Below are 26,366 nucleotides of genomic sequence, written 5' to 3'. Positions count from 1 at the left end.
GAAATTAGAACAGAATAATACTCAAATGGGGCGGCTTACGGCTGAGTTGGGAGCGCTGAGGGATCAGACCAACTCAGGATTAAAGAGCCTGGAACACAGCATTGAGGTTAGGCTGGCCCAGCAACACGAACAGGTCCAGCAGATATCTGAGCAGGTATCGCAGAACAGTAGTCGTGTGGACAGTCTGGAGACTCATGTAACATCCATACGAAACATGATCTCAAATGAACACCAGGGACAAGCTAGTGCTAGGGAGGAGGTGCGAGGACATCTCCAGCATCTCGAACATAGACTGGAGGACATGGAGGTGGCTACTGCCACACTACGAGATAGAATCGAGCACCTTAGTGTACACCCCAGTCCCAGGAGTGAGTCAGCTGACCGCCAAGCTCATGTACCGTCACACACAGCCCCTGTGTCAACTGTACCGACTGCCCCAGTAGACAGGCAACCGTACCCCAGTGAGATGTACACAATTCCACTGCTACCCATCCACAATCATCCTACCGTTCAAATGGATCTGCCCAGAGAAACCCCTGTATTGAGCCCATCCAACATTGATGCGGCCACGCTCATGCACCATCCAGCTAAGCATTGGGCAGAAGCTATGCCCACGTTTGCTGGCAGAGCTACAGAGAACCCCATCCGTTTTCTGAAAAGATTTGAGGAATACACCTCAACCTTTCATTTGAGGGATACAGAGATACTGAAGTGTCTCAACAGCGCCCTGAAAGGACCGGCATTTTACTGGTGGGAGATGCTGAGTGCATCAACGCATAGTTACGCCCAGTTCCAGTCCCTGTTCCACAACCAGTATTGGAACATCCGAATACAGAGTCACCTCCGTGCACAGCTTCACACGGAGAGGTATGACCCAAGGAAGTGCGCGTCCTTGGAAGCGCATCTATCAGCAATGTTTGAGAAGACACGCTACTTGGATCAGCCCATGACGGATGATGAATTCATCGCGGTCATCCTCACGCAGCTCCCACTCAATTATCAGAAGCAGTTATCAGGCCTGCCGTACCGTGATGTGACAGAGTTCCGCGAGCGCCTTCTCAATTATGATAAACTTGAGAAAATGGACAGAGCACCCAATACCAAGGAGGAGAGTGAGAGGGTTCCACAGCCCCACCGACAACAGCCCGTCCACAACTACTGGCAGAATCGCGAGGGAAAACCCAAGGAGCTCAGACAGGCAGCAGTGAACACGATGAACTGGCAGCCAAGAGGAGGAGGACCTAGCCGGAACGATCAATACCAGACAGGCTACAGGAAGACCCCCTATTACAAGAGGAAGACGTGGTGGTCCAACTCCAGGAATTACCACAGCGATGACGAAGCAAACCACCGCCGGAGGCAGGGGGACTACCGAGACAACAAGCGAAGATCCTTCTCGCCAGAGTCACGGCCACCCAGGGAGTCAGCAGACCGCCGCCGGAGAGCATCGTCAGGAGACGAGCTGGAGTACTGCAAGAAGTACCGCCGTACCGACGAGCCCCGCTACAACGGCAAACCTGAGGACTACCGCCCGCCATACCACTATGCCCCCAGGACTCACGAGACGAGTGGCGGCCATGCCCAGAACAGCCACCTCTCGTACAACCGGAACACACAGATGACAACATTCCCACCACCATTTGCTGCTCCGTCTACATCTCAGCAGACGACGTACTACAACCAGGGACCAGCAAATCAGTTGGCAGCAGAATTCAAAGCTGCTGTGTCTGAAGCAGCAGGGAACCGACAGTGGAATCGTCAAGAAGGAGCCAGATCACCAGCTCCAGGTGGACGTGCCAACACTGGCACGTTAAACTATTAAGGATCTCTGTACGATCAACCCTGAATTTATACCCCATTGTGACAAGGAGCCCGAAAGGACAAGACTACCCACAGGAGAAGAAGTGGAAGCATTCGTAAGAATGAAGCTCACAGCAGAAGCTGATATACGAAGAAGAAGGAAACCAGCATCCAAATTGTCTAAATTTAATATCGGCGACCTTGTGCTCAAGAAAACATCTCCTGTCAGCAAGGCATGGGAGAATGTCACCAGGAAATTATTTTTGCTTTTCGACGGACCATATGTCATAACTGACATAGTTCAAGAGAACTGTTATGCTCTGGAAGACCCATCTACAGGCCGACCAGTAGGCCGGTATAATATTTCGCAGTTGAGAGCCTACAAGAAACCTGTGTCCCAGTGAACAAGTTCGACACAAGCTAGTGAAACACCTATATAGTACGAGTATAGGTACTATAACAGCTGAGCGCAATCGGAATGTCTAGGTCAGAGCCAGGACCTGACCAGTATGAATGTGAAAGGTATTAAATGGTTACTGTGTAATTTGATACGCCATGTGAGGCGTATTGCAACCACTGACCGGTACCTAATGTGTAGCGGAAGTGTGATACCCGCTTGGTACATTATCGTCGCGTCGATGCGGAAGTGCAATTCCCGCTTATTATTGCCTGTAGTGAGGTGAAGTGAAATGCCACCCACACAGATGTAATGAATCTTCGAATTTAATAGTGTATTATGTGTATAATATTGTTTGTCAGTTGGTCTGCGTTATTCTTCGTGTGAGTATAAGTTCACTAACAGTAATACCTGAATCTATGTAATGAGATGCGCCTATCTGTAAGTACTATCATACTAACTAGCAAAAAGAAATGTCAAGCTTGTGTGTTGTCGACTAACTTGTGTGAGAGAAGTATGGCCTAGCTGTGTAAACATGGGTGAGCACTGTTCTACAAAGCATCTAAGAAGCACATGAACACTTTGCAACTACTAGCATAATAATAATAAGGTTACCTTGAATTACTGATGTGGTTACTCCAATTTTTCCGAAGCACAACACACCACTGAATTTATTAAGAATCGCCGAGATTTATTTATTTTTTTGTTATTAAACACTGCTGGAGAAGAAGATGAAAAAAAAAATAATATTTTTTTTTCAAATTTAATACTTTTGTTTTACTCAAATTCTATGATTGAAGTAGGGCTTTGCAAATGATCTCATAGGGTTGCATTCTGCCCTGAATGCAGAGTAGAAAAGTATGCATTCCTTTCGCATACAAATCCACTCAGTATTAGAAAGCTATTTCTTTAAATTAACTTGATTTGGTTATTTTAAATAATGATATTTATGAAATGATAACAAGATATATACGAACGACTTTGTGTTATTTATTGTGAACAAAAAAAAAACCTATACAAAAGACTTTAATTTCATTCAACGTGGCACTTGAGATTTTGTTTGTTTATGTTTGTAATCGTCGAGTAGGCGAATATGATGTCAAACGAAGACCTGAAAAACTCAATGTCTAACAACTATGTCGCGGACTTAGTACACTGTTGCAGTAAATGTCAGCAGGCTGTATTATAAACAAGTACTAAGTTACTGCAAAATTGAGCCAGCCAGAAAAGAAAAAAAGAAAAATTTGTTTTGCAAGCTATCATGAAAGCATTTTTTTTGTTTCACTTAGCTTTGTCAGGATAGAATTATCCTTTGCATCGAGATCATGAATCTCAAGTTATTTTAATAAGAAACAATTCCTATCAGAGAAATTTCTGAATGATATGAATATACAGTCAGGATCCTGCGAAGTCCGCATCGGATGCCTGAAAACGAAACTAATGGTTGATATGAGAGGGAAACTGCTATACACTTTCCAAACAGCTGTTTGCGTTATATGAGAACCCAGCTGATTACAGAAAAAAAAAAAACTACCTTGCGAGAAGTGGTAGAAATAAAAGTTCACCAGACACTCGAGTAAAATAAAAGAAAAAGAAAGGCCGCCTTCGCCGAGCGGTAAGCTGCGATAAAAAAGAGATAAAAGAGAAGGAAACACTATGCGTTCCCTTTCCAAGCACAAGTTACACATGATGCGTGTACTTAAACGAAATCAAAACTATTGTTGATTTGTTTGCTAACATAAACAAATGCTTTTAATTATGTAATATATGAAATGTTCCTTGAAGTGATATTGTAAATATGATTTTATGTATATGATATGAGATGTTAGTGAGAATTATTAATTTTATCAATTGTTGATATTATGAAGTTATGAAAGATTGTGAGATGATGCTTATGGAAATGCACGAGATGCATAATGAAATTGTACATAGAATAAAACAGGTACAACCTGAATGCATAAGGATGCCTAACAATGATGTACACAAACCCTTTCATTAACATGAAAATCAGTTTAGTTAAAGTTATGCTTGAATGTTATCTAGCTAATGATACCTATTGTTAAGATGTAACAATTTCACTTTGAAAGTTATTGAATGGTCAGCCTAAGTTACTATATTATTATTTAATATCTGATGTTATTTGATCCCATTAGTTACTATTTGTTTTAATAGTTAGTTTATACTGAACTGGCTTGTGGATAGGCTACGTTAAGCACAGAAGATGTCTTAGCCTGCCGACATTCGTGCGTTACAAGTGCACGATTCACACATGAGTGAAGAGTTTTAAGACTGTTTAATGACCGGGATACTTGTTAGTTAAAATGTACACAATACGGTTCGCAACGGCTGTGTACCTATCAGTGATGGGACCCGACGAGTGCGTCCTTGTGAGAAGTGGCGGTTCCGCCGACACGAGCAGCACCGCAGACGTCCCGACGCCGCCTCTCACGTGTTCGTGGGGTAGGGCGGCAGCTGCAGCCGCAGTTCGCCGCGGAGCCAGGAGCCGTGGTGTCCGGTACTGCGAGCCGCCACACGCCAATCCCGCCGACGTGAGGTGTGGAGCAGGTGTTGGTGTTGGCCGCTTTGAGGTCGGGCGCTGTCCCGATGCCTCCTCGGCCGCCGCCGTCGATGTCGTTTGCACCGCGGGTGGACGTTGATCCACTGCCGTGACGTGTCCTGGAGAACGTCACATTGTTGACTCACATGTACATACACCCGCTACAGCCATATGAGATTGCTACTTACAGTAAGTATGTCCCCCCACGTCCCTCTCAACAGGAGCGGCTCAAGGGAGTAGACGTCGTCGGAGAGCTGTAGCAGGTCCAGCAGAGAAGATTTTGCGCGGGAAAACCCGTGGACCATTCGAGCGCAGGTCTGCTAGCGGCGACGACACGATGCAAAGTGATTAAAATTGCGCGAATTGTCTGGTGTAACGGTCGAAAGGACGATAGAAAAAAAAATAAATAAAAAGGAGGAGAAGAAGGAGCTCGGTCGCTCCAAGTTTTTTTTTATGTGTGGTGCGCGCGCCGCTAGGCGACATGGCTATTCGTTGTACATAGTGCGAGAGAGACGGTAAACTGCCAATCACATTATACTGTTTTGAACAGGTCAACGATTGCAGTTCAATATGATTGACAAGGGCGGCAATTCTGTGCTGTTACTATTTTCATAATGCACAGAAAGTTATGACTTATTTTAATGATATTATTATTTATAAAAACTTATTATATTGACTGTTATTATTATTATGAAATTTTATTATTTAATTTGTATATTGTTCGCCCGCAAAAGTTATTTAAATATATTTTTTATTAATTATGTATATCTACGAGAGCTATGCTCTATGACCTGAAATGGACTTATATGGACAGCCAATTGAGTATACCCCTCTAAGGACTAATGAACTTAACGAATAAACGATGATTTTATTCGGGGTATTACTTAAAGAAATTTTCATTGTTGGAAATTTTCGTTTTAAATTTACCGCATTTTTGTGTTTTCAATTGTATTAATGAGTGTTATTTACGGTATTTATATTGTAAATTACGCTAACCGATTTTGGTTTCGGCCAATGAGAGGCCGTGTTTTAGATGTGAGGCGTCTAGAACGTCTTAATTAAAAAGTTTGGTTGTATGAAGGCGTCTGATGCCGACGCAAAGGCGCGAGGCCTATTTTAAATTTGAAATATAGCTAGCTAGATTATGCCATCCGACACTCAGGATGAGCTTAAACGACGTATAAATAAATAATATGTAAGTTTATAAGGGCATATTCTGACGGATATGTTATTAGGAGTGAAAATCTGTAAGTAAAGATCTTGCATTTTGTATCGCCCATAGACATACCCTGCTGTATGTAATTTCTTCGTGAATCACTTCGATTTGACTACAAACTGATTAGTTTTCACGTAAAAGGTGTCAATTATCCTGAACTACGTCATGAATTGTTATTTCCAAGATTTAAATTATTATTTTATTTTGTGATACCCAGAGGTGAAATGGGAGTACAAGTTTCGTGTCTCTACCATATAAACTGAGTTAAGCCAAGGCAAATACGAACCCAAATATAAACATAAATAGTAATCATACTAATTATTAATTGTGCTATGATTTCAAACATTTTCTGTTATGTAAGAATGCGTCCGTAAAAACATCATTTGATTTATTTTCTGAACTTACACTAACGAACTTTTGTGAACGATTCATGTGTGCTACGTATTTTCCTGATGTTTAATTTACATAAGCGCATATCCACGAGTCATGTTCAGTATCGTTAGGATTGTTTTTCTGTGATTTTTATCTAATTATATTAATATTGATTTTTATCTCTACACCTAGGTTAGTTGTCCCTGATGAATAGCAATTTTTATTATTAATAAAAACCTGAATTCTATCCCTATGTGTTGATACATGTTACCTAGCTGCCTGTGTCCAAGAGTGTGGGTTTTATGATAAATAACATTTTTTTGCATGTTTCTAATGGTCAGAGTACAAGAGCATAACAGTACCATTGACACATATATATATGTCTATATATATATTTTGAAAAATAGTGACAGCCAGTGTATATCGTCCCGACAACACACACACAACAAAAGGGTCTATATATAAATCAACGAGTACTATTAATGGTACTGGCACCAGCAGTAAGAACACACCGAAGAAGTTTAGCAGCAGTATAGTAGAGCAGCTTATTAAGCGGACTACAGACCGCAGTGTAATCGGGAATGAAGCGAGCATAATATCCCGTCATGCCAAGAAATCTTTGAACTCCTCGGACGTTCCTAGGAGGAGGGAAATTTACAATAGGGGAAACTTCATCGAGATCCATGATCAATTTACCTTTAGAAATGATGTAACCAAAAAATTTCACGTAATCTTTTCCCAAGTGAATTTTATCGGGATTTACCATTAAATTAGCGGCTCTGAGGCGTCAAACACCTGATAAATTTTGTTTGTGCTGCTCCAGATTAGCACTGTAGACGATAATATTGTCAATGTAATTAAAGACTGATTTATATTTCAAGTCACCTAAAATGTGATCTAGCACTCGGCTCATCGCCTGGCTACCAAAAGACACACCATAGGCACTCGATTGAATTGAAATTGCCCCCAAGGGCTAGAAAATGCTAGAGTTGTTCCGATACCATATTTTCCGATACCGATACCGATACCCTGATACCATTGTCGATACCATTCGGATACCCCGATACCAGTGTTTTTTTTTATTATTTTATATTTTATTTTTACATGCCAATACTGTTGTGCAGTAATGTAAAAAAAATAAAAATCAATGAAAATTTAAAAAAATAATTTTATTTTTACTACACTATTAAAAATAACAATGTAATAATTGAAATACCGTATTTACTCGAATATATTTTTTCTCAAAATTTTTATCTCAAAACATTGGGGGGCCCCTTAAAATCGAGTCTGTCAAAAATAATGTAAAAAACTTTAATAATGATTTCTTTTCCTTTCAAACAGTACCAAATCATAAAGAATTACCAAAACAAGCACTATGCTACTTATTACAGCCTCGGTATTTGTGCTAAAAGTAAAAATGTGGCGGCGATTGCTTCTTCGATGTAGTGGTGCGCGCTAAGCTCGTCCGGTCAGGCTGGCGGCAGCGGCGGCGGCATGACGTCATATGGCTTACCTCTCCCCCCCCCCCTGCTGACATTCTTCAAGGCTCAACCCTCCTGTCTCTCTCCCTCCCTCCCACGCCAACTCACGTTCCTACATTTCCCCCCTTCATGAGACGTCAACACGTCAACACCCACTTGCCCTCCTCCCAAGTTTCCACACTGCGTGTGACAAAAGCCAGACTGTATAGTCCATTCCCGGTAAAATTTAATATTTTTAAGGCACACGCGACAGCCATTTACCGTCAGTAAATTCTGTATAAGTCACTATGATACACTTTGTTTTTTAGTCACACAGCAGTATTTATGCTGGGAAATCACAGAATCTTTGAAATGTCTTGAATGGAAAAATTTAGCAGGGTCGTAAAATTATTTATTTTACCGCAAATGAACTATACTCACCCTTCCTTCCTCACAACATTTCCGGCACCTGACGCATAGCAAGGGAGATTAACTTGTTCAGCTGATTGGGGGGAAACACGTAGAAATGCAAGGACTGGAATTCTTACAGCTTGAGTGTCTGCCTAAGCTACATTATTTTATTTATTTTATTGTTGAGAAAATGTGAAATACCTTAATGCGCATGAGCACATCTTTTTTTATTAATTTAAAATTGGATATATTGTAAGCTATTATGTAGCAATCTTGAACAGCCTTTTTAATTTATTTGTAACTGACTGTCTCCCCGCTTCCTTCCCATCCTGTTTCAAATGCTTGGTAAGATTTTATGTCGTGAAACTACTTTTATCCTTACCACCCCGAGACACGATTTTACCACAGTGGTCTCCGTGCAGATGCGACATGTCGAAACTTGAATGAGCAAACATAGCTGCAGTTTTATTTCTTTGAAAAATATTGCTGATATTGTATTGATAATGCTTAAAAGGCAGTTTGTATATTTTGTAACCCGATACTAATGTATCGGGCCGATACCATGCCCGATACAAGTACATTAAAAAAAGTGAAGTATTAGCCGATACCGATACTAAGTATCGGTATCGGAACAACTCTAGAAAATGCAGTATATTTGCGACAGTCCGGATGCAAGAGATACTGGTGGAAGCTAGCATTTAAATCAATAAAAGAAAATATGGCGGCATTCCCTAGATGTTGGAGGGCGCTCTCTACGGTTGGCAACTCATAGCCGTCCTCTTTAATCTTATCATTAAGTTCCTTATAGTTGTGAACCAGCCTAAATTCACCAGCCTCCTTCTTAGGAACTAAAAAGGACGGTGAACTAAAATCGGAAACAGAGGGAGCAATAACTCCTGCATCTAAGAGACGATCGATGATATTTTTCAATTTTTGCAATTTGGGAGGAGAAATTTTATGTCCCTTTGCCCTGACGGGAGTCGTGTCCTTAAGATATAATTTATAGGGCATGACATCACATCTGCCTATCCGGCTGGTAATTACGTCAGAATACATATTCATGACGTCAGCTATAACCGTGTCCCTATTGATGACGCCAGAATTGTTGACGCACTGCATGACGATAGGAGTGGAGTCCTGATGAATGAGTTTAATTTTCTTTGAAGGACGAAAGCCGAATACTAGTTCCTGATTAGCGACGTCTAACAAACATCGAGTTTTCCCCAGAAATTCTAATCCTAGAATGAGTGGGTGACATAACCCCGGAACAACATTAAATCGCGAATTCTACGAGAAACCCGCGATTTTTAAGTGAAGTTCAACTTCAACGTCTGACGTAACAATCACGCCATTGGTGACACAAATTGTTACGTCAGAGCCGGTAGTTACACGGCTTAGCAAATGCGGAGATTCGATGCAACGTGCATCGAACAATTCAGACCTATTTAAAGAACGGGTAGCACCAGAATCAATTAAGGCCGGAACAATTTCGCCAAACAGACGAACGTGTACAAAATTATTGTACAAATGATGAGCGGCTTTCCTCAAGCGACGACCGTGGCGACCACTCGCACGCCCGGTCAGGGCCCGTTTCCCGGACATTGATTTCTGTAAAGCCCAGTGCGTTTACAACGGTAACATTTTCGCTGTTCGCGGCTCACGGCGGGCTGCGTGCACTCAGACACCGCGTGGCCGAAGGTACAGCAGTTGGCACACCTGGGACGATTAGAGAATGGGCCAGACGCATTTGCCGACTCTAGGCGTATGCCGGCGGCCTGACTCGCCGCGGCAGAAGGATCACAACCACTAGCCGCGCACTCAACGTGTTGCGTTGCGCGCACAGCGCGAGCGGGTTCGGAACTGACATGCGAAGCTGGCTGAAAATTAGGAGATTTTATTTTAGAATTCGAAGCAAAACTACCTGGTGTAGGCGTGGAATGAAATTCCTCCTGATATTTTTTAACAGTCAACAATCTATTCTCCACGTCTGAGCTCCACTTGCGGAGAGCACTCAGACTGGAAGGAGGGCTTAGCATTGCGCTATACGCTATACTGTAACACGAGCGGTGACACGTTGTCTACTATAGTTTGTGTTAATTCAGCCTCAGGGAGGTTCAACTCCAGTACCTCAGCATAGGCCGCAACGGAATTAATGAACTGTAATAAGGGCTCATCAGGCTTCTGAAACCTGAATACTAGCTCCCGTTTACACGTTTCCAAGACACGTTGCGGACAGGCGAACTGTAACACAGACGTCTTGAACTGCGCGAAAGTTAAATTCTGGCTTATGGTGTCAGTGAGCAGTGGCAAAAACGCCGCACCACAGAGGCTTAACAGAGCTTTCAAAAGCTCCGCCTCACAGACTAGTTTTAACCCAGCTAAGCGTGCAGCCGCAATCAAAAAATCCAGAACCGCACGCTGTTCACAACAGTCAAGACGAGGGAGAAGTTTTAAATTAGCAAAGAAAACCTTTTCATTAAATCTAGAATTAGACACAGCAGGATTAGCGGGGGTGGGGACTTGCCGAGACGGTACCTCTTCTGACGATTCCCAGGCGCCTCGCACGTGCTGAACGAGCAACCCACGAAGGGTAGCCACAGTTGCGTCCTCTTTGAATGGAACAGCTTCCTCGGTTAGGACATCTCTCCTCAAACGGTATATCCACCCGGTTGCCGGAGTCCCCATGGTACATGCAAAAAAAGAACAAATACACGGTTAACCTTCTCAATCCCTAGCAGAGTTGCGCAGTTGAAATGCCTATAGGCATAGAGGCGGGGAGGGAGGCCATAGAATGGCAAGGATTGAGGAATGGTATTTGATTGCACAACAACATTTACGTTTATGAATTACGTTATTTAATTAGGCCAAAAAAAACTTGATTAATGAAGCAACAACAACAAATTAGGTCAACAAAAATATCCAGAATCAATTAAATTGATAATACACACAGCAAAATTTCAAGTGAACGAGCCATTGTCAAGGCCACAAAAAATAGAGAACAGGTTTCTATTTATGTTTTACAAGTTACGCCGGCGAAACATTGCGCGGTCCCATTACGGACAATCAAAAGGGGGCGTCACAAGGTAGACGCATTGAAAACAGCAAAATTACAACAAAGTCGATATGTAGGGATGTAGGCAAAACCTACTACAGAATGCGCGTTACATGCGTAAGTTACATTCTAAAACAATTCAATAATGTTACGTTTTACGTACGCCGACGTCTCAGGGGAGAACAGTTACAAACAAAGTGAAGTTAAAATATTCAATTAAATCCAAACATAATTTTCTAGGTGGCGGCCGAAAGGGAATTTAAACAAAACAGACAAGAATTTACAAAAGCTTACATTAAGGCAAGGGCCACCCACCGCCTCACTCCAATCAAACCAAACTTACATTTTCTTTCCCCCGAGGTCGCTCTCGTACGTCGTACAAATTTAAGCCTCACTGACTACATGCTGGATTACAAAGACAATGTAGCTACTCGAGCTACCGAAAGAGACTAAGACAAGACGAGACCAGACCAGACAAGACAAGACAAGACAAGACAAGACAAGACAAGACAAGACCGAATTATACATTTGCAGCCGTTTTTATAGCATAGGTGCGGCGCAGCGCGCATGTGCCAACCGGAGGAGGGGAGGCAAGGAGCAAGCAAGCACACACTAGGAGGGGGAAGGAAGGAGGGGGCGACGTGCCAACGCCCGCACTGACGCGCGTAGTTCGAATGATGTGGCGATCCCGACGCTACACACTGAGCTTTAAACGCTGTCTTCTGGTAGTTCGTGGCGCGCTGTTTGAAAACACACGACTACACACTTCTGTAATTCCATGCCGGGAAGGAACGGGTGAAAGTCAAGGAAGGGAGTTAAGTCCAACCAGGCTTATTGGGCGAAAGCCCGGTTGACGTGTGTGTGTATATATGTATATTCATTGATAAATTAAATGTCCAAGTATGGCATTCTCATGTTGAATGTTCTTTCAATGATAAAAGAGTTATGGAAATATACCAAGTCAAAGTAAATTATGAAGTTTGTTAAAACAGTAAAAATATAGAAGCAAACAACAGTTTGGTTATGTTAATATTGATTTTGATTCTTTATTTCTACTATTCTTCTGAAAGAGTTGGTTATGTGACATCCGAATAATAATTAAAATGGCTAAACCATGAAAGTTCTTACACTTACTTACTTAATTTTTAAAAAAAAAAAAACCAGACAACTGACTAATCTAAATACCCAAAGTATACGCTACAGATAAAAACAAATACCTTGAATGTAAATAATCTAACACAGTCAACTTGGAGGTCTGCCCAGGCCTGGAGACACGAGACACGAGACTCGTGCGTCGACGACAGCCAGACGAGGCCGACTCTGATATCGGTGAGCAGAGCTGCAGAGTGGGAACAACCAAGCTCCATATTCATTTTATTGTATTCTTTCAAAGTTGTTATTCTTTTCAAAATACAACTTCAATGCAGACAATTTTTTAAAGAAAACAATAAATGATTTACTGACTTAATATTGCTTAGACAGCAAAAAAAGAACATGACAAGGTATTAATAACGTTAATGACGTAAAAAAAATTTAATTTTACACAAGAAAATATTACATTACCTTACACAATACTTAAATTCTGAAAAATTATGTTATGTAAAAACGTAACAACTTCGAACTCCTAAATAAAACAGTGTCCCGCGGCCTCAAAGCTGAGAGTTGCAGAAAGAATTTTCGTGCAAGGGTAATCATGAGATTAAATTCGAACCTCAAATATTCATAGTTCCAGGGTTTCATTTAAATATTAAGTTACGGTGCAGTGCAAGTGCGTACAAACAGTTCGAGATATGACCGCCATGCGGGTCAAACGGAACGTCAATTTTTACGAGCTGCCTAATGCAAGGGATTAAAAGACTTCAGCTCAAAAAATTGACACACATGTCTAGCAAATACATTAGGATCTGAAAATTTCACTACAGTGAAAAAAAAACATAAGTTAACCAAAGCCTGAATCAACAACCCGTTTGAATGGGCGTAACACGAAGGAGTGAGAAATGATGCAATATAGGTACGGTGAAACTAACATGAAAATGAAACCACAAAGTTTAATCCTGACAATAATTTTGGAGTAGCAAGCTGAGAAAATATAATTTCACCCATTTAACTTCAAGGCTAAAAGTTAAGGGTACCAGCAGAAAGCATTCACCGTACTTACTCCGTGTCTTGCCTGCATCTCGGACGTGTGCACCGCGGAACTACTAAACCACTGATTCACAAGCAACGACCTCATTCTGGAGCAAGCAGTTAAAGAGGTTGGAATCATGCTAGCAGTGGGTTGTGTGCCCTACGGAGGCGCCATCGCTCCGGAGGGGAGGGGTGAGGAGTGGGAGTAGGATGGTTAGTGCGCGCATGACATCACGAAGCATCCGCTTCATTTTACATTTTCTAACACACTTTGTCTGTTTGTACACTACATAGCACTAATACTTAATTTGGTAATGTTTACATTTTCTCACGCTCTTCAGTGCCTGTTGTGCTGGAGTAGCATGTGTTTCTTCAAGTTAGAAGTATATTTTTAATTTTCGTTTGATTCCCTCCTTTGTGCTTTATTCCACATCTCGGACGAGTGCAGACATGCCAGCTGGTGCCGGTCAGGTTTCTGCCTCCTCCCGTGTAGTCCCTTCACTTGGCTGCATACACGCCATCTTGCTGTTTCATGCTTTTCTTATTCCTCGTGTCAGCTCATGTTCAGCGTATACCTACATTAAAAATATTACTCTATTAGTTACCTACTTGCTCTTTTTTTTTTAATAATTTCAATTTTTAAAATATGTTGATTATGTTGAATAAGCACATATTTTTTCCATTTTTTAAATTTTTTTACTAGTAATAAATTGAAGGCAGCCGTATCTTCCAGATTGTACATTGTTTATTTTAATAGAACCCTTGTCACTTTTTTTTTTCAATAATGGTTATTTTTTCTGCTGAGCCAAGTGATTTCAAAATTTATATGTGTTAGAGTGCCCTTTGATCGATAACAAGATCACACACTTTGAAGGGTCACACGTGATTGGGTAGCTGCTTCTTCCCCTTGTCAGCAACTGGCTCAGGCCGGCGACTGCAAGCACGCGGACTCCCTCTCACGCGTCTCGCACATCACGTGAGTCAGCTCAGCTATATGTACATGTCTAAATAGCAAGTGAGACTGCGTTTATTTAATGTTTGAGCCTGCAATCGCCATGCATACCTTACACAATTTTTGGTGAGGCCGGGATGCAAAAACATGAAGTGTTTTTGAAGTAACTAAAATGTGATTGCTTCTCTCTGAGGCTATTTTTTTTCCATATATTTACATGTTAAAATTATATTATGTAATGCTTTTTTTTATTTAACTGTAGTGACAAAAATATATTCATTTCTTTAACTGCACAACATTGTGCGCAACAAAATAGATAAAAATAGCTATTCCCTAGGGAAGGAGCACTACATGGAGGACCTCTTACATGTGTCCAGACCGGGTACTCCTCGCTGGAGAGTGACACAGTTGCAGCTGGAGCTGGTGCTGGTGTTAGAGCCCCTGCTGGAGAACAGTCCGGCGAGGGTTCCCTCCAGCCACGGCACCACCAGGTACTCCTCGCTGGAGAGTGACACAGTTGCAGCTGGAGCTGGTGCTGGTGTTGCAGCCCCTGCTGGAGAACAGTCCGGCGAGGGTTCCCTCCAGCCACGGCACCACCAGGTACTCCTCGCTGGAGAGTGACACAGTTGCAGCTGGAGCTGGTGCTGGTGTTGCAGCCCCTGCTGGAGAACAGTCCGGCGAGGGTTCCCTCCAGCCACGGCACCACCAGGTACTCCTCGCTGGAGAGTGATACAGTTGCAGCTGGAGCTGGTGCTGGTGTTGCAGCCCCTGCTGGAGAACAGTCCGGCGAGAGTTCCCTCCAGCCACGGCACCACCAGGTACTCCAAGCTGGAGAGTGACACAGTTGCAGCTGGAGCTGGTGCTGGTGTTGCAGCCCCTGCTGGAGAACAGTCCGGCGAGGGTTCCCTCCAGCCACGGCACCACCAGGTACTCCTCGCTGGAGAGTGACACAGTTGCAGCTGGAGCTGGTGCTGGTGTTAGAGCCCCTGCTGGAGAACAGTCCGGCGAGGGTTCCCTCCAGCCACGGCACCACCAGGTACTCCAAGCTGGAGAGTGACACAGTTGCAGCTGGAGCTGGTGCTGGTGTTGCAGCCCCTGCTGGAGAACAGTCCGGCGAGAGTTCCCTCCAGCCACGGCACCACCAGGTACTCCTCGCTGGAGAGTGATACAGTTGCAGCTGGAGCTGGTGCTGGTGTTGCAGCCCCTGCTGGAGAACAGTCCGGCGAGAGTTCCCTCCAGCCACGGCACCACCAGGTACTCCTCGCTGGAGAGTGACACAGTTGCAGCTGGAGCTGGTGCTGGTGTTGCAGCCCCTGCTGGAGAACAGTCCGGCGAGGGTTCCCTCCAGCCACGGCACCACCAGGTACTCCTCGCTGGAGAGTGACACAGTTGCAGCTGGAGCTGTGGTGGTGTTGCAGCCCCTGCTGGAGAACAGTCCGGCGAGGGTTCCCTCCAGCCACGGCACCACCAGGTACTCCAAGCTGGAGAACGAGCTGGACAGCCCCAACAGGCAGTTCCTGGACAGCACGCTGCAGCAGCAGGGCGGGATGCTGCGAGCCCAGGACGACCAGCTGGACCTGATCAGCGACTCCGTGGGCACGCTGAAGACCGTGTCTCGCCAGATCACCAGCGAGCTGGACGAGCAGGCCGGGTGAGTCGTGGCTCTCTCGGTGGTCTTGCTCCAGCAAGCAGCGTCCCTTCGCTAGTCGGGGAGTGTCGCTTCGAAGGCAGCGGAACTTGCCCAGAAGAAGTGAATAAGGAAGCTGCCAGAAATACCTGTCCTTTGCAACCAACTTGTAGATAAACTTGTGTGTGTGAAAGGAGTAGAAGTACAGGTAAGCTACCGAATATTTCTGGTTATTAATCTAAGATATAACGGTTCGTTATATACAAAATAAAACAGTTCAACGCCGATTGTAATTTTTGTTGTTTTTTTATATTTTTTTTCAAATAGAATGCACCGACGATTCCAAACACTTCAAAAAGAGGCTGCTCATTCATTTAACATACATCTGCCTGTCGAAAAACTGCTGGTAGCTCGCATGATGAGAAATTACCGATAAATAATAGCGTAGATGAAGTCCTTCAGTAATGTTTTACTGCAAGTACACGAAGATGGTGCGACCTGGAACAGGGCCGCACCCAGCGAAAACGAATCTCGCCCCGAGCCAAAACGCCTACGAAGGTGGCCGCAATTTCTAGTTAAGTTATATCCGAAACGAAAAAAAAGAAAATTAGGTTGATTTAATAATAGGCCTGGCTCCGGCCACCAACGTGAAATTATCTCTTCGTAAATTACATTATAATTTAGCGAGAAGCCATCGAACGCGACCTACTCGTCCAGTGTTCGACAGATGACTGGTGAAATCTTGCCACACTCTCCTCCATGCAGGGAGTAGACGTCACATGACCTCACCGACCAATCACACGCACTCTTCATTCACGCTTATAGCTGCAAGCCAATCATAGAACAAGTTACACTACATGAAAAAACCTTTTACACACAGAATTCTGGGCTTCCCCTGATCTGTCTCTTTTCAATTTCACCTCGAAATCGGGGACTTCCATTCTCGTTCTCTCTCCGACACCGTGAGAGAGCAGTTATCACTCAGTTCCCATGCAGGGGGGGAATTACCGTCTTTATCTCGGTTGGCGGGGAAACACTGTTCCTTTCTCACTCACACTTACAGGCCTCTCATGCCTCTCTTTCTTACCATCACACCAGCCCAGACACAGTCCCATGATTTATAATTATATTACAACCCGTTAATAAAAATTAAGAATAATAATTATAATACGAATTACTTTACAAAATTTAACTTATTGAGAAAAACCTGAAAAAGTAGGCCTAAACATGCAAAAATCTAGTACAACGGCTCATTTGTGATTAATTACATAAAAATTACTAATGATAGAAAATGTCTAATAAAATAATAAATACCTTCTTAAAAACATAGCAAGTGAAAAATATCACCCCTAAAATATATAACAAACGGTAAAATATCATTAGAAAGACTTTTTAAGAAATATTTACATTCAAGAAAATAGTTTAAAAGAAAAATTATTTAATTAGGAGGGCAGGGTTTTGCAACATTACAAAGAATGTAAAGAAGTGTGTGATATTTGTCAACAAATTGCTTTAACTTCATTGTAATTATAATTGATACAAATTTATAAAATATATACATACACATGTAAGTAATTATTGTGGTTAATTTCTGCTTTTTATTATACATGTTTCCAAGTTGAATTAATTATATTTGGGTTCAAGAGTGAATATAGCAGTACAGTGTCGTCAGCAGCTCACAAAAAAATTGAGTTTTTATGAGAGGATTTCACACCAGGCGGAAGTTTAACTTTTTTTGTTTGTATTTTTTGGACTTAATTTAAATATAAATTACAACCCCAGGCGTCGGCATTGTCCCAGGGCGACCGTCATCACCCTCCCGGGACATACACATCCGCGGGATATCGTACCTTACTTAACAGATTAATTTTTTTGCAATTGAGCAAAAAGCTACAGTGAATATGTGATAGATCGCCTGGACCAGTTGTGTAATTTTGTGATCTACTATTGTTTCTAGAGAAGTAATAATAAAACAAAAGACTGCTTTAAAAAAATCTTTTATTGTAAAGACAACTAAATACAAACTTTTTTCTTAAGAGAATAATTTAACCTCAATATTGGCAACAAGACAAACTTAAAAACAACTTCAAAGTCATTGTATAAAAACATCATATACTTTCCAGTGAGCGAAGTGTGTTGTTACTATTCTGGGTTGCTTAGCTGGGCCGGCCTGGAATGTAACAGGGAGAGGAGAAAAAGAAGAGTGTCCCACACTCATTCTCACACTCTTCTGTTAATTCAGTAGTAAGCCTATTTTGTAGGATGGTGATCTCACAGGGTCACAAAAATAGGAAAGTGCATACACCCTTCATTCACTGTGCACAGTTCTTGGATAAAGCTGTAATAACGGAACACAAAGAGCTCGTGTACGCTGAAACCCGTCTTGGAGTGCTACTGCACTGGATATCTAAGAAGCAGAACAACTGGGCAACTTTTAACTCAGGGATAAAAATACCGGTAAGTCTAAAAAAGTGGCTGACAAGTACTTTTACTCCTCTATTGCAAGTACTGGAGTAATAACAGATAAAAAGAGATTGTTTTTATTTTTCCGATTCTAATGAAACTGAATAAAATGCAACCATTATGCAATACTGCTCCTGTAATATTGTTATTTTTTTATTGATTCTTTTGGACTTGTGCGAATATGAGAAATTGTTTATTATAAATTTATAAATTAGCTCTATGGAGAAAATGTTTGTATTGTTTATGATTTATTTCATTGTTTAAATGTTAACTTTTTAGGCTTTTTTTTGTTGTATTTAACTGCTTCAATGAGATTGGGAGATATAGTTAATTTTAATGCTAGTCTACTTGTACGAGTCAAGTACAGAAGTTACAGATGTCTGAGAAGTGACGTGTTAGCAAGTGCACACATGGCCTGATAGTGTACTGAATTAGTGAGGGCAAAGACACCTAATGTTACGTGGTGTGATTGCCTTGCTACTACTGCAAGAGCACGTACCTACAGACACTGGTTGCGACGAGCTCCGGTGATTTGCGTGACGTAGTAGCGTCACGCCACCTCAGCCTGTGGTCATAAATATTTTTGTGATGGGGATTCTGCCACTTGATAGTCTTGTGGTTTTAACAGTGTGCCTTGGAGTCAGCCCACTGCTGCTGACAAGTACTCCGGGGTGAGACTCCAAGGCACACTGTTAAAACCAAACCATATTCACAAGACTATCAAGTGGCAGAATTCCCATCACAAAAATATTTACAACCAAGGGCAAATATTAATGGTTAAAGCTGATGTGTCTCGACAATTATTAGAATATTATGTTTGAAACAAACTCTAAAGTGAATACATTTTTACTGACAACTCTACTTAAAATAATAATGCAGTTTTAACTCTTCAATAATATGGTTGGCAACAACTTTAAAATATATAAAGTCTATTATAAACAGTTGGTACCATTACTCTGCCAGAGTAATGGTACCAATTGTTTATAATAATATAATTTATAATAGACTTTTTATATTTTCAAGTTGTCAACCAACGCTGGTTCCTGCATGTGGTGCTATACTACCAGAGTGGAATCGTAGGCGTAATGTGGTCGCAGCGGGATTGCTCCAGAGATGAGCATGGCCAGCGTGCCACATCAGCCCCCTGACCGTATCGTAACGATATTAAAATGATCTTATAAACTGGTAACTTGCTAAAATTTATAAAGATTTTTGTGAAATAGAATGAGTTACTATCAGAACGAGAGCTGATGTGTTATCCGCCAGACTGATGGACTTGGCCGTGTGTTGCAGGATGCTGGATGAGTTTGGCAACGAGCTGGAAAACACAGACTCCAAGATAGACTCCACCATGAAGAAGGTCGCCAAGGTGCTACACATGTCCAATGGTGGGTAGTGCGCCATTAGTTCTAGGTAGCTGTGACTTGCTCAGGTCTCGTCTGCCTCCGTATTTCTTACTGTGTTTTCTTCTTCCCAAATCAGAGATTTTAATGCTGCCACTTACATAGACAGTACATTCGCCTGGGTACACATAAGTACATCTTCAGCCAGTAATACACATAAGTACATCTTCAGCCAGTAATACACATAAGTAAATCTTCAGCCAGTAATACACATAAGTACATCTTCAGCCAGTAATACACATAAGTGCATCTTCAGCCAGTAATACACATAAGTGCATCTTCAGCCAGTAATACACATAAGTGCATCTTCAGCCAGTAATACACATAAGTACATCTTCAGCCAGTAATACACATAAGTGCATCTTCAGCCAGTAATACACATAAGTGCATCTTCAGCCAGTAATACACATAAGTACATCTTCAGCCAGTAATACACATAAGTACATCTTCAGCCAGTAATACACATAAGTGCATCTTCAGCCAGTAATACACATAAGTGCATCTTCAGCCAGTAATACACATAAGTGCATCTTCAGCCAGTAATACACATAAGTGCATCTTCAGCCAGTAATACACATAAGTGCATCTTCAGCCAGTAATACACATAAGTACATCTTCAGCCAGTAATACACATAAGTACATCTTCAGCCAGTAATACACATAAGTACATCTTCAGCCAGTAATACACATAAGTACATCGTAAGCCAGTAATACACATAAGTACATCGTAAGCCAGTAATAATAAAAAATTTCCATTTCAGTTCGTTATAGGGAAATGAAGCCTACGGTTACTTTTTTTTTAGTAGGCCGAACAGTGGTCATTTTAGCTCAGTGTCTTGGCACATTTAACTTTAGTTGAATGCCAACGTCATAAATGTTGAATACTTAAAAAGGGAATATTTTTCGGAGGCAAATATCTGCAATAAAGAAGACCATTTGTTATCATATTTTACTTTTTTTTTTAACCGATAGATCCGTGAAATCTCGGTCAGAACATTGTTCAAGATAGAATTGATGTCTTGTTTTTATCTTTTACATATTTAACTTATATTCCTTTCCAACTGACAATGTGCTCTCCAGCTAATCACAAAAAAACATTACTAAATATGGAAGACGGGAACTTCTTCCTAAAACATTGAAATATAGTGGCACCACACTGCTTATTCTACAATGTACTTAAGTCTGTCTCTATATATTTAACACATGCTTTGTTTTTCCATATTAAAATATAGTCCTGATTGTCTGTTGAAACAACATTCAGCAAACATTCAACTCTACAGGATTTCCTAGCTGCGTAAACACGTGCTTAAGTGTGGGATTTTCCCGATAAAACTAACAAGGAAATTATTATTATGTATCTTTTTTGGTGCCAGGGTGTCGCGCCAGTCTTCATTTCTTTCTTTCATCGAAAAAATTGTCCAGTATTGTAGAAACAATCCCAACTGAGAAACTCACAATATAAAACAATATTCTTATAAAATAATCAAGGCAAACTACTTTAAAGCACATCTAAAATAGTCACTATATATTCAAAAAAAATTTCAATTTAAATATAAACTTTTACACTAAGAGTATTTATTTATATATTTATTTATCAACTTATACCATGCCCATCAACAGTTAAGAAATGTTTAAGGTGGTGCAACATAAAAAAAAAAGCAGATAAAAGAATACATGAGCATATGGACAACATAGGTACAGAATGAATGACACAATACATGCAGGCACTACAAACAGACAGGACTATCACTCATAACAAAATTGTGGACATGGAGTCCACTTACGACAGATGTGAAACGTCTTGCTTTCTAGGTATAGAGATAAATTATTTTCATTTTCGATCAAACTATCCGCATAAAAATTAATGATAATTATAAACTTAATTGCACAAACCAATTACTCTTTTCCTCGGGAATAAATTAACTGTAGATTATTTAAATAAAATGCAATAAGTATGGCAGCGTCAATCGTCAACCGTTACGAAAACTGAGGAGTAGACGAACACAAGAAGCGTCACTGCTACATCACTTCTACCTCTTCCCTGCCGTCTTCCCTTCCAGCCGGTACAACTAGCATACAGCATGCTCCTCGACCTACCTATCCCCCCTTCCACTTTCCATCTTCCCATTCGACCGCTAGCGCATTGCATTGGAGTGGTGTAGCCGCTGACGCACTCTCCCCCCACCACGTATCTAACTCTCAAATGGTTGATCCCTCAGTAAAGAAGTTTCACTTCAATAATTATACGTGCATGAAAGAACAATATTTTCATGCGAAGATGGCCCATGGCACGGTGCACAACAATAAGCTCGAACCCCGCTGTGCTGCCCTCTGCCCAAGTCGGGGTGGCGTCAGGCGCAGGCGACCCGCCTATCCCTGCAGCATGGCGGGGTTCAGCCGCCACGTTGAGCCCGCTCAAGGCTGCTCCAGCGATCACCGCCCGCACCAACGGCCCCGGAGTGGGGATAGCTCAAAGTGCCACCCCCATATAAAATACTTAGGCTTAAAAAATTCCACAAACATAACTTACCTTCTATATCTCACTGCAGAGAATACCTTGCAATCTTTACTAAAAATTGTTATATGTATTTCAAATATAAACTGTAAGTATATTCTTGATAGTATGGGTATTAGAGTACTACAATTTAATAGTAAATTAACATCTACTCTATGTATCTACCATAAAAAGAACGATGTTATCTTTAGACCTATCTCTAATTTCAGTAAACTTGATAATCTGGGTAATATATAGAAAAATAAATTTAATTTTTACATTTACCTTGGTGTTATTTTTTTGTGTGTTTTTTGTTCTGTATATATCCTTTGTTCACTTATGTCTATGTATTAATGTATTGTTGCTTTGTTGGCTTGTGGTCCCTGTATCTGAGCTGTGCCTATGTTCATGTGCAGAATGCACACACAGTCAGCATGCACAGACACACACATGCAGCTATCACATGCATGCAGAATGCACAAATACTTTCAGTGTGCACACACACATGCAGAATGTGCACACATGCAGAATGCACAAATACTTGCAGTGTGCATACACACATGCAGGATGCACGAACACAGTTGCAGCATGCACACACACATGCCATGAGCATGCGCACACACATGCCATGAGCATGCACACATGCATGCGGCACAACTAAAGAGTCTGTGGGTGGGAGGCTAATGGCGTGGGTTAGGAAGGCATGTACCATAATGGCCTGGGATGAGACCTGAGGTGTACTGCATCGTGAATGTCACATACAAGTTTGTTCATGTGTCTGTGCTTGTGGTTCATTGTAGCGGCACTTGGCAGATTCTGACGGTTGCGTTTCAGACCGGCGGCAGTGGATAGCCATCGCGGTCCTGACGCTCATCATGATCATTGTGATATTCCTGTTCATCTTCACCTGAAGCGTGGACGCCCGCGTGCTGGGACGTCCCTTCCTTCCTTCCTTCGCTGTCTTCGCTGTCGTCAGTGCCATGTGCATCCCCCGGTTTCATCATTCCAACAACCTGTTTCATTAGGCAGAACATACATACATATGTACAGTGGATTTATATTGTGCTGTAATATTTGTGTATATGATTTTTAAAACTTAAGTAAAAAATAGTTTAGTTTACGTGAACATAGTTACTGGAATTCAGACATTTTGTAGCTTTTGAAATTAGCTGCATGCCTATATACATCTGTATTGTGAAAAAAAAGGCCATAATAAGTCTGTATACTAACTATATGATACTTTGTAAAAGTTATTGCTCAATATAGTTGATGATGTACATGAGCAATGCGTATATAGTGTGTCCAAGATCTCAACATCAGGTTTATAACAGTACAGCTGATAATTGTACAGCACTGACCACTCTTTAAAATGAAGTCATGTTGCATCAAAGAATTTGTGAAACTGTCCTTTCTGAGGCGATGTAGAGCGTGCATTGAGACTAATAGCAAACAGCTGAACATATTCATTAATTTAATAAAATAATTTCAATTATCCATGGTACATTTCGAATGTCACTATCTTTCTCATTTTAACTCACATCAAATGGCCTCGTTGTCTGTGTGACACAAATTTCATTGGAGCTTTGAATAGTGTTTATTGTTTTATCTATCACAGTGTGGAAATTATTGTGCAATTTGGTATTTTTCCAAAAATTCTATTTTTATTTTTTTTTTAATATTTGTCAGTGTTTTACCATTTGATATCTTTCTTGATTGAGTGATCTTTTAAAATAACTTGCCATGTGAGCATCCTATAATTTTTTTTTACATTATAAATAGTCAAAGTTACCAGATTAAAAACATTTGGTGCATAAGTTCTACAAAGATATAATTTTTTTCCTTCAAAAGTATAGTATGTTTGATTGTATTTTGAGTTGTTATCAATATAAGAGTTATTCAGGATTGTGTAGGAAAATTAAAGTAGTATAATGTGAAATTTTGTTGTCATAGTGTCCAATAATTTGGTGCATGGTGGAGATTTTAAAAACTTTTTTAAAGAACTTGAAAACTATGACACTTTTGTGGTGTTTCATTCAGAACTGTTAATCAACAGTTCTTGGCTTGATGTTGAGTTCTGAGACATTCTGTATGTATTTATGGTCGGTTGTTACTGTGTTTGTATAGTGTGTAAATACAAAAAAATGGAATAATGGCTTTAAGTTTTTTTTTTTTTTTTTTTTTTTTTTACTGATACAAAACCTGAAAATTGGTGATAAGATTCTTCTATTTATCATCTGTACATGATTCTGTCCCATTTTAAAATCATCATTTCCAAGGGTTTGTAGTTAGTAGACAAGCTAACTGTGTTGTACCGGGGTGCGAGATCATTCGGCTGGTGCCATCGCAGGCTTGTTCGTCTGACTTGGCAGATTGTCTCCTTTCATTGTTCAAGTCGTGAGAGATGCAGTTGTGCTTGGTAGATACTTGCTTGATGACGGACCGTCGAAGTGTCACCTCGGTGCTGGCTGAGCCGCCCTGTGGACGTAGCCCCGACGTGGCCAGGAGTTCCTGAACGGGTGCCCGAGTCAGGTGTATTTAATTTCATTGGTTTTTATAGAGTTTTGACAACTGTAAAACCATGGAACTAGATTCCTGTTGCTTGCAGTCAATCAGTTGCGCAACATGACACATGTTAAAATTGAATTGAGACTTACGTGAGTTTCGCTGTCCGTGTTCGTGTAAGTATTCTCAGTTTGTAGTAGCAGTGCGAGGCGCGAGCGCTCGGTCGGGTGTTCGTTACGACTAGGCGTCGCCTCGCTTGCGTTGTGGAGCAGAATACACTGTTCAGGCGTGTCTGTGCGCTGCAGAAACTCCGTCCACCGTGCGAACAACTGTCCCGTCAGCTCCCCGGTGACATCTGGCTGCAAGCAGCACTCGGACCTCCGGGCCGGTGGCTACGACTAGTGGACCAAGTAGGCTCTAGATAATGTACCAGGTTTCAGTATTATCAATTTCAGTTCTTACTGTTGCTTCATTGTGAATTATTGTCATACCTGGTAGCTTATTGTGCAGCTATAACAGTGTGTATAGTTTTGTGGACTTTATATATTAATTGTATGAAATATTTGTGATCATATTGTGATTTGGTTTGTAGGAAGTGGATTTAAAATAATGTTATGTAACAGTATAAGGTTGTATGTTTTTATTGCTTGGGTTTGTTTGTTGTGGTGTTATGTGGTGAAATATCATGTAAGTTTGTACGAGCTTAAAAAGTTCAGGTGTGTTTATAGATTTGAGGGTAACTGTGAGACTCCTCAGCCCCGTCTCTGATCAGCAGGAGCTGCCAGGCACGTTGCCCCGAGCAGTCTCGCAGTCTCGCAGTCTCGCAGTCTCGAGTATCTGCCGGCGGCAAGCTGTGTGACACTCCTCCGTAGTCGCTGCGTTCTTGTTTCCGTTCTTTGGCTTTGTCTATAGACTTTGTTGCATTGTAGAATTAAATAATTGTCCAGTTATGCAAGACCGTAACACTAAATTATATCAGGAGCAATCATTTAAAAAAGTAATATGTTCCAATCATCAACTTTCACCACTAGCGGACAGTAATTGTGTTTTCTTTTGTATGCGTGTGTCTAAAGGCATTATTTTAACATTTTTTTCATAATAATACATTGGAATATTAAAAATAAATCATCAAAGAGATACTATTCAATATACAAACATGACATGTTATAAAGCCGAAGGAACTGAGTAGGTGCCTCTGCAGCGGCTTGTCTTACAAGTTAATAAAAAGTTAATTGAGCTTGTTTCTTTTTATTTATTTAACAGTCTGTGATACAACCAGAAAGCCATGGAAGGCTTCTTCACATTGGTGGTTATTTATTATTTTTAACATTTATAGATGTAAAGAGTAGATAAAGCTTCCTGTGTCTAATATAGTAAAACCATCAATGAAAAATCTTCTTAGTCCTGTATTGTTGTTGATCATTTTAAAAGAGGTTTTAGAAATGACAATGGTGTGAACATGTTAATTTCATCTTAACATGGAAATATGGTATATAATGTAACAGGTTGAAGATAAATAAAGTACTGGAAACT

At 41.1% G+C, this 26,366-nt stretch overlaps 1 protein-coding gene across 2 annotated transcripts in view; it reads left to right on the top strand.

Annotated features, from left to right (window-relative positions):
- Positions 1-26,070, top strand: part of LOC134533656 (syntaxin-6) — an 87,310-nt gene extending 61,240 nt beyond the window's left edge. Inside the window, exons 5-7 of one of the 2 annotated variants that reach the window (XM_063371194.1) lie at positions 15,763-15,995; positions 19,728-19,822; positions 23,166-26,070. In XM_063371194.1, the coding sequence (XP_063227264.1) occupies positions 15,763-15,995; positions 19,728-19,822; positions 23,166-23,242 (405 nt within the window). In that variant the 3' untranslated portion in view covers positions 23,243-26,070. Of the gene's footprint in view, positions 1-14,891; positions 15,589-15,762; positions 15,996-19,727; positions 19,823-23,165 lie in introns of those variants that run through there. The other variant, XM_063371195.1, reaches the window with a different exon arrangement.
- The last annotated feature ends 296 nt before the right edge of the window (positions 26,071-26,366 follow it).

This window comes from Bacillus rossius, chromosome 7 (assembly GCF_032445375.1).
Source record: "Bacillus rossius redtenbacheri isolate Brsri chromosome 7, Brsri_v3, whole genome shotgun sequence".
Taxonomy (NCBI): domain Eukaryota; kingdom Metazoa; phylum Arthropoda; class Insecta; order Phasmatodea; family Bacillidae; genus Bacillus; species Bacillus rossius.
This window is presented reverse-complemented; position numbering and strand designations above follow the sequence as displayed.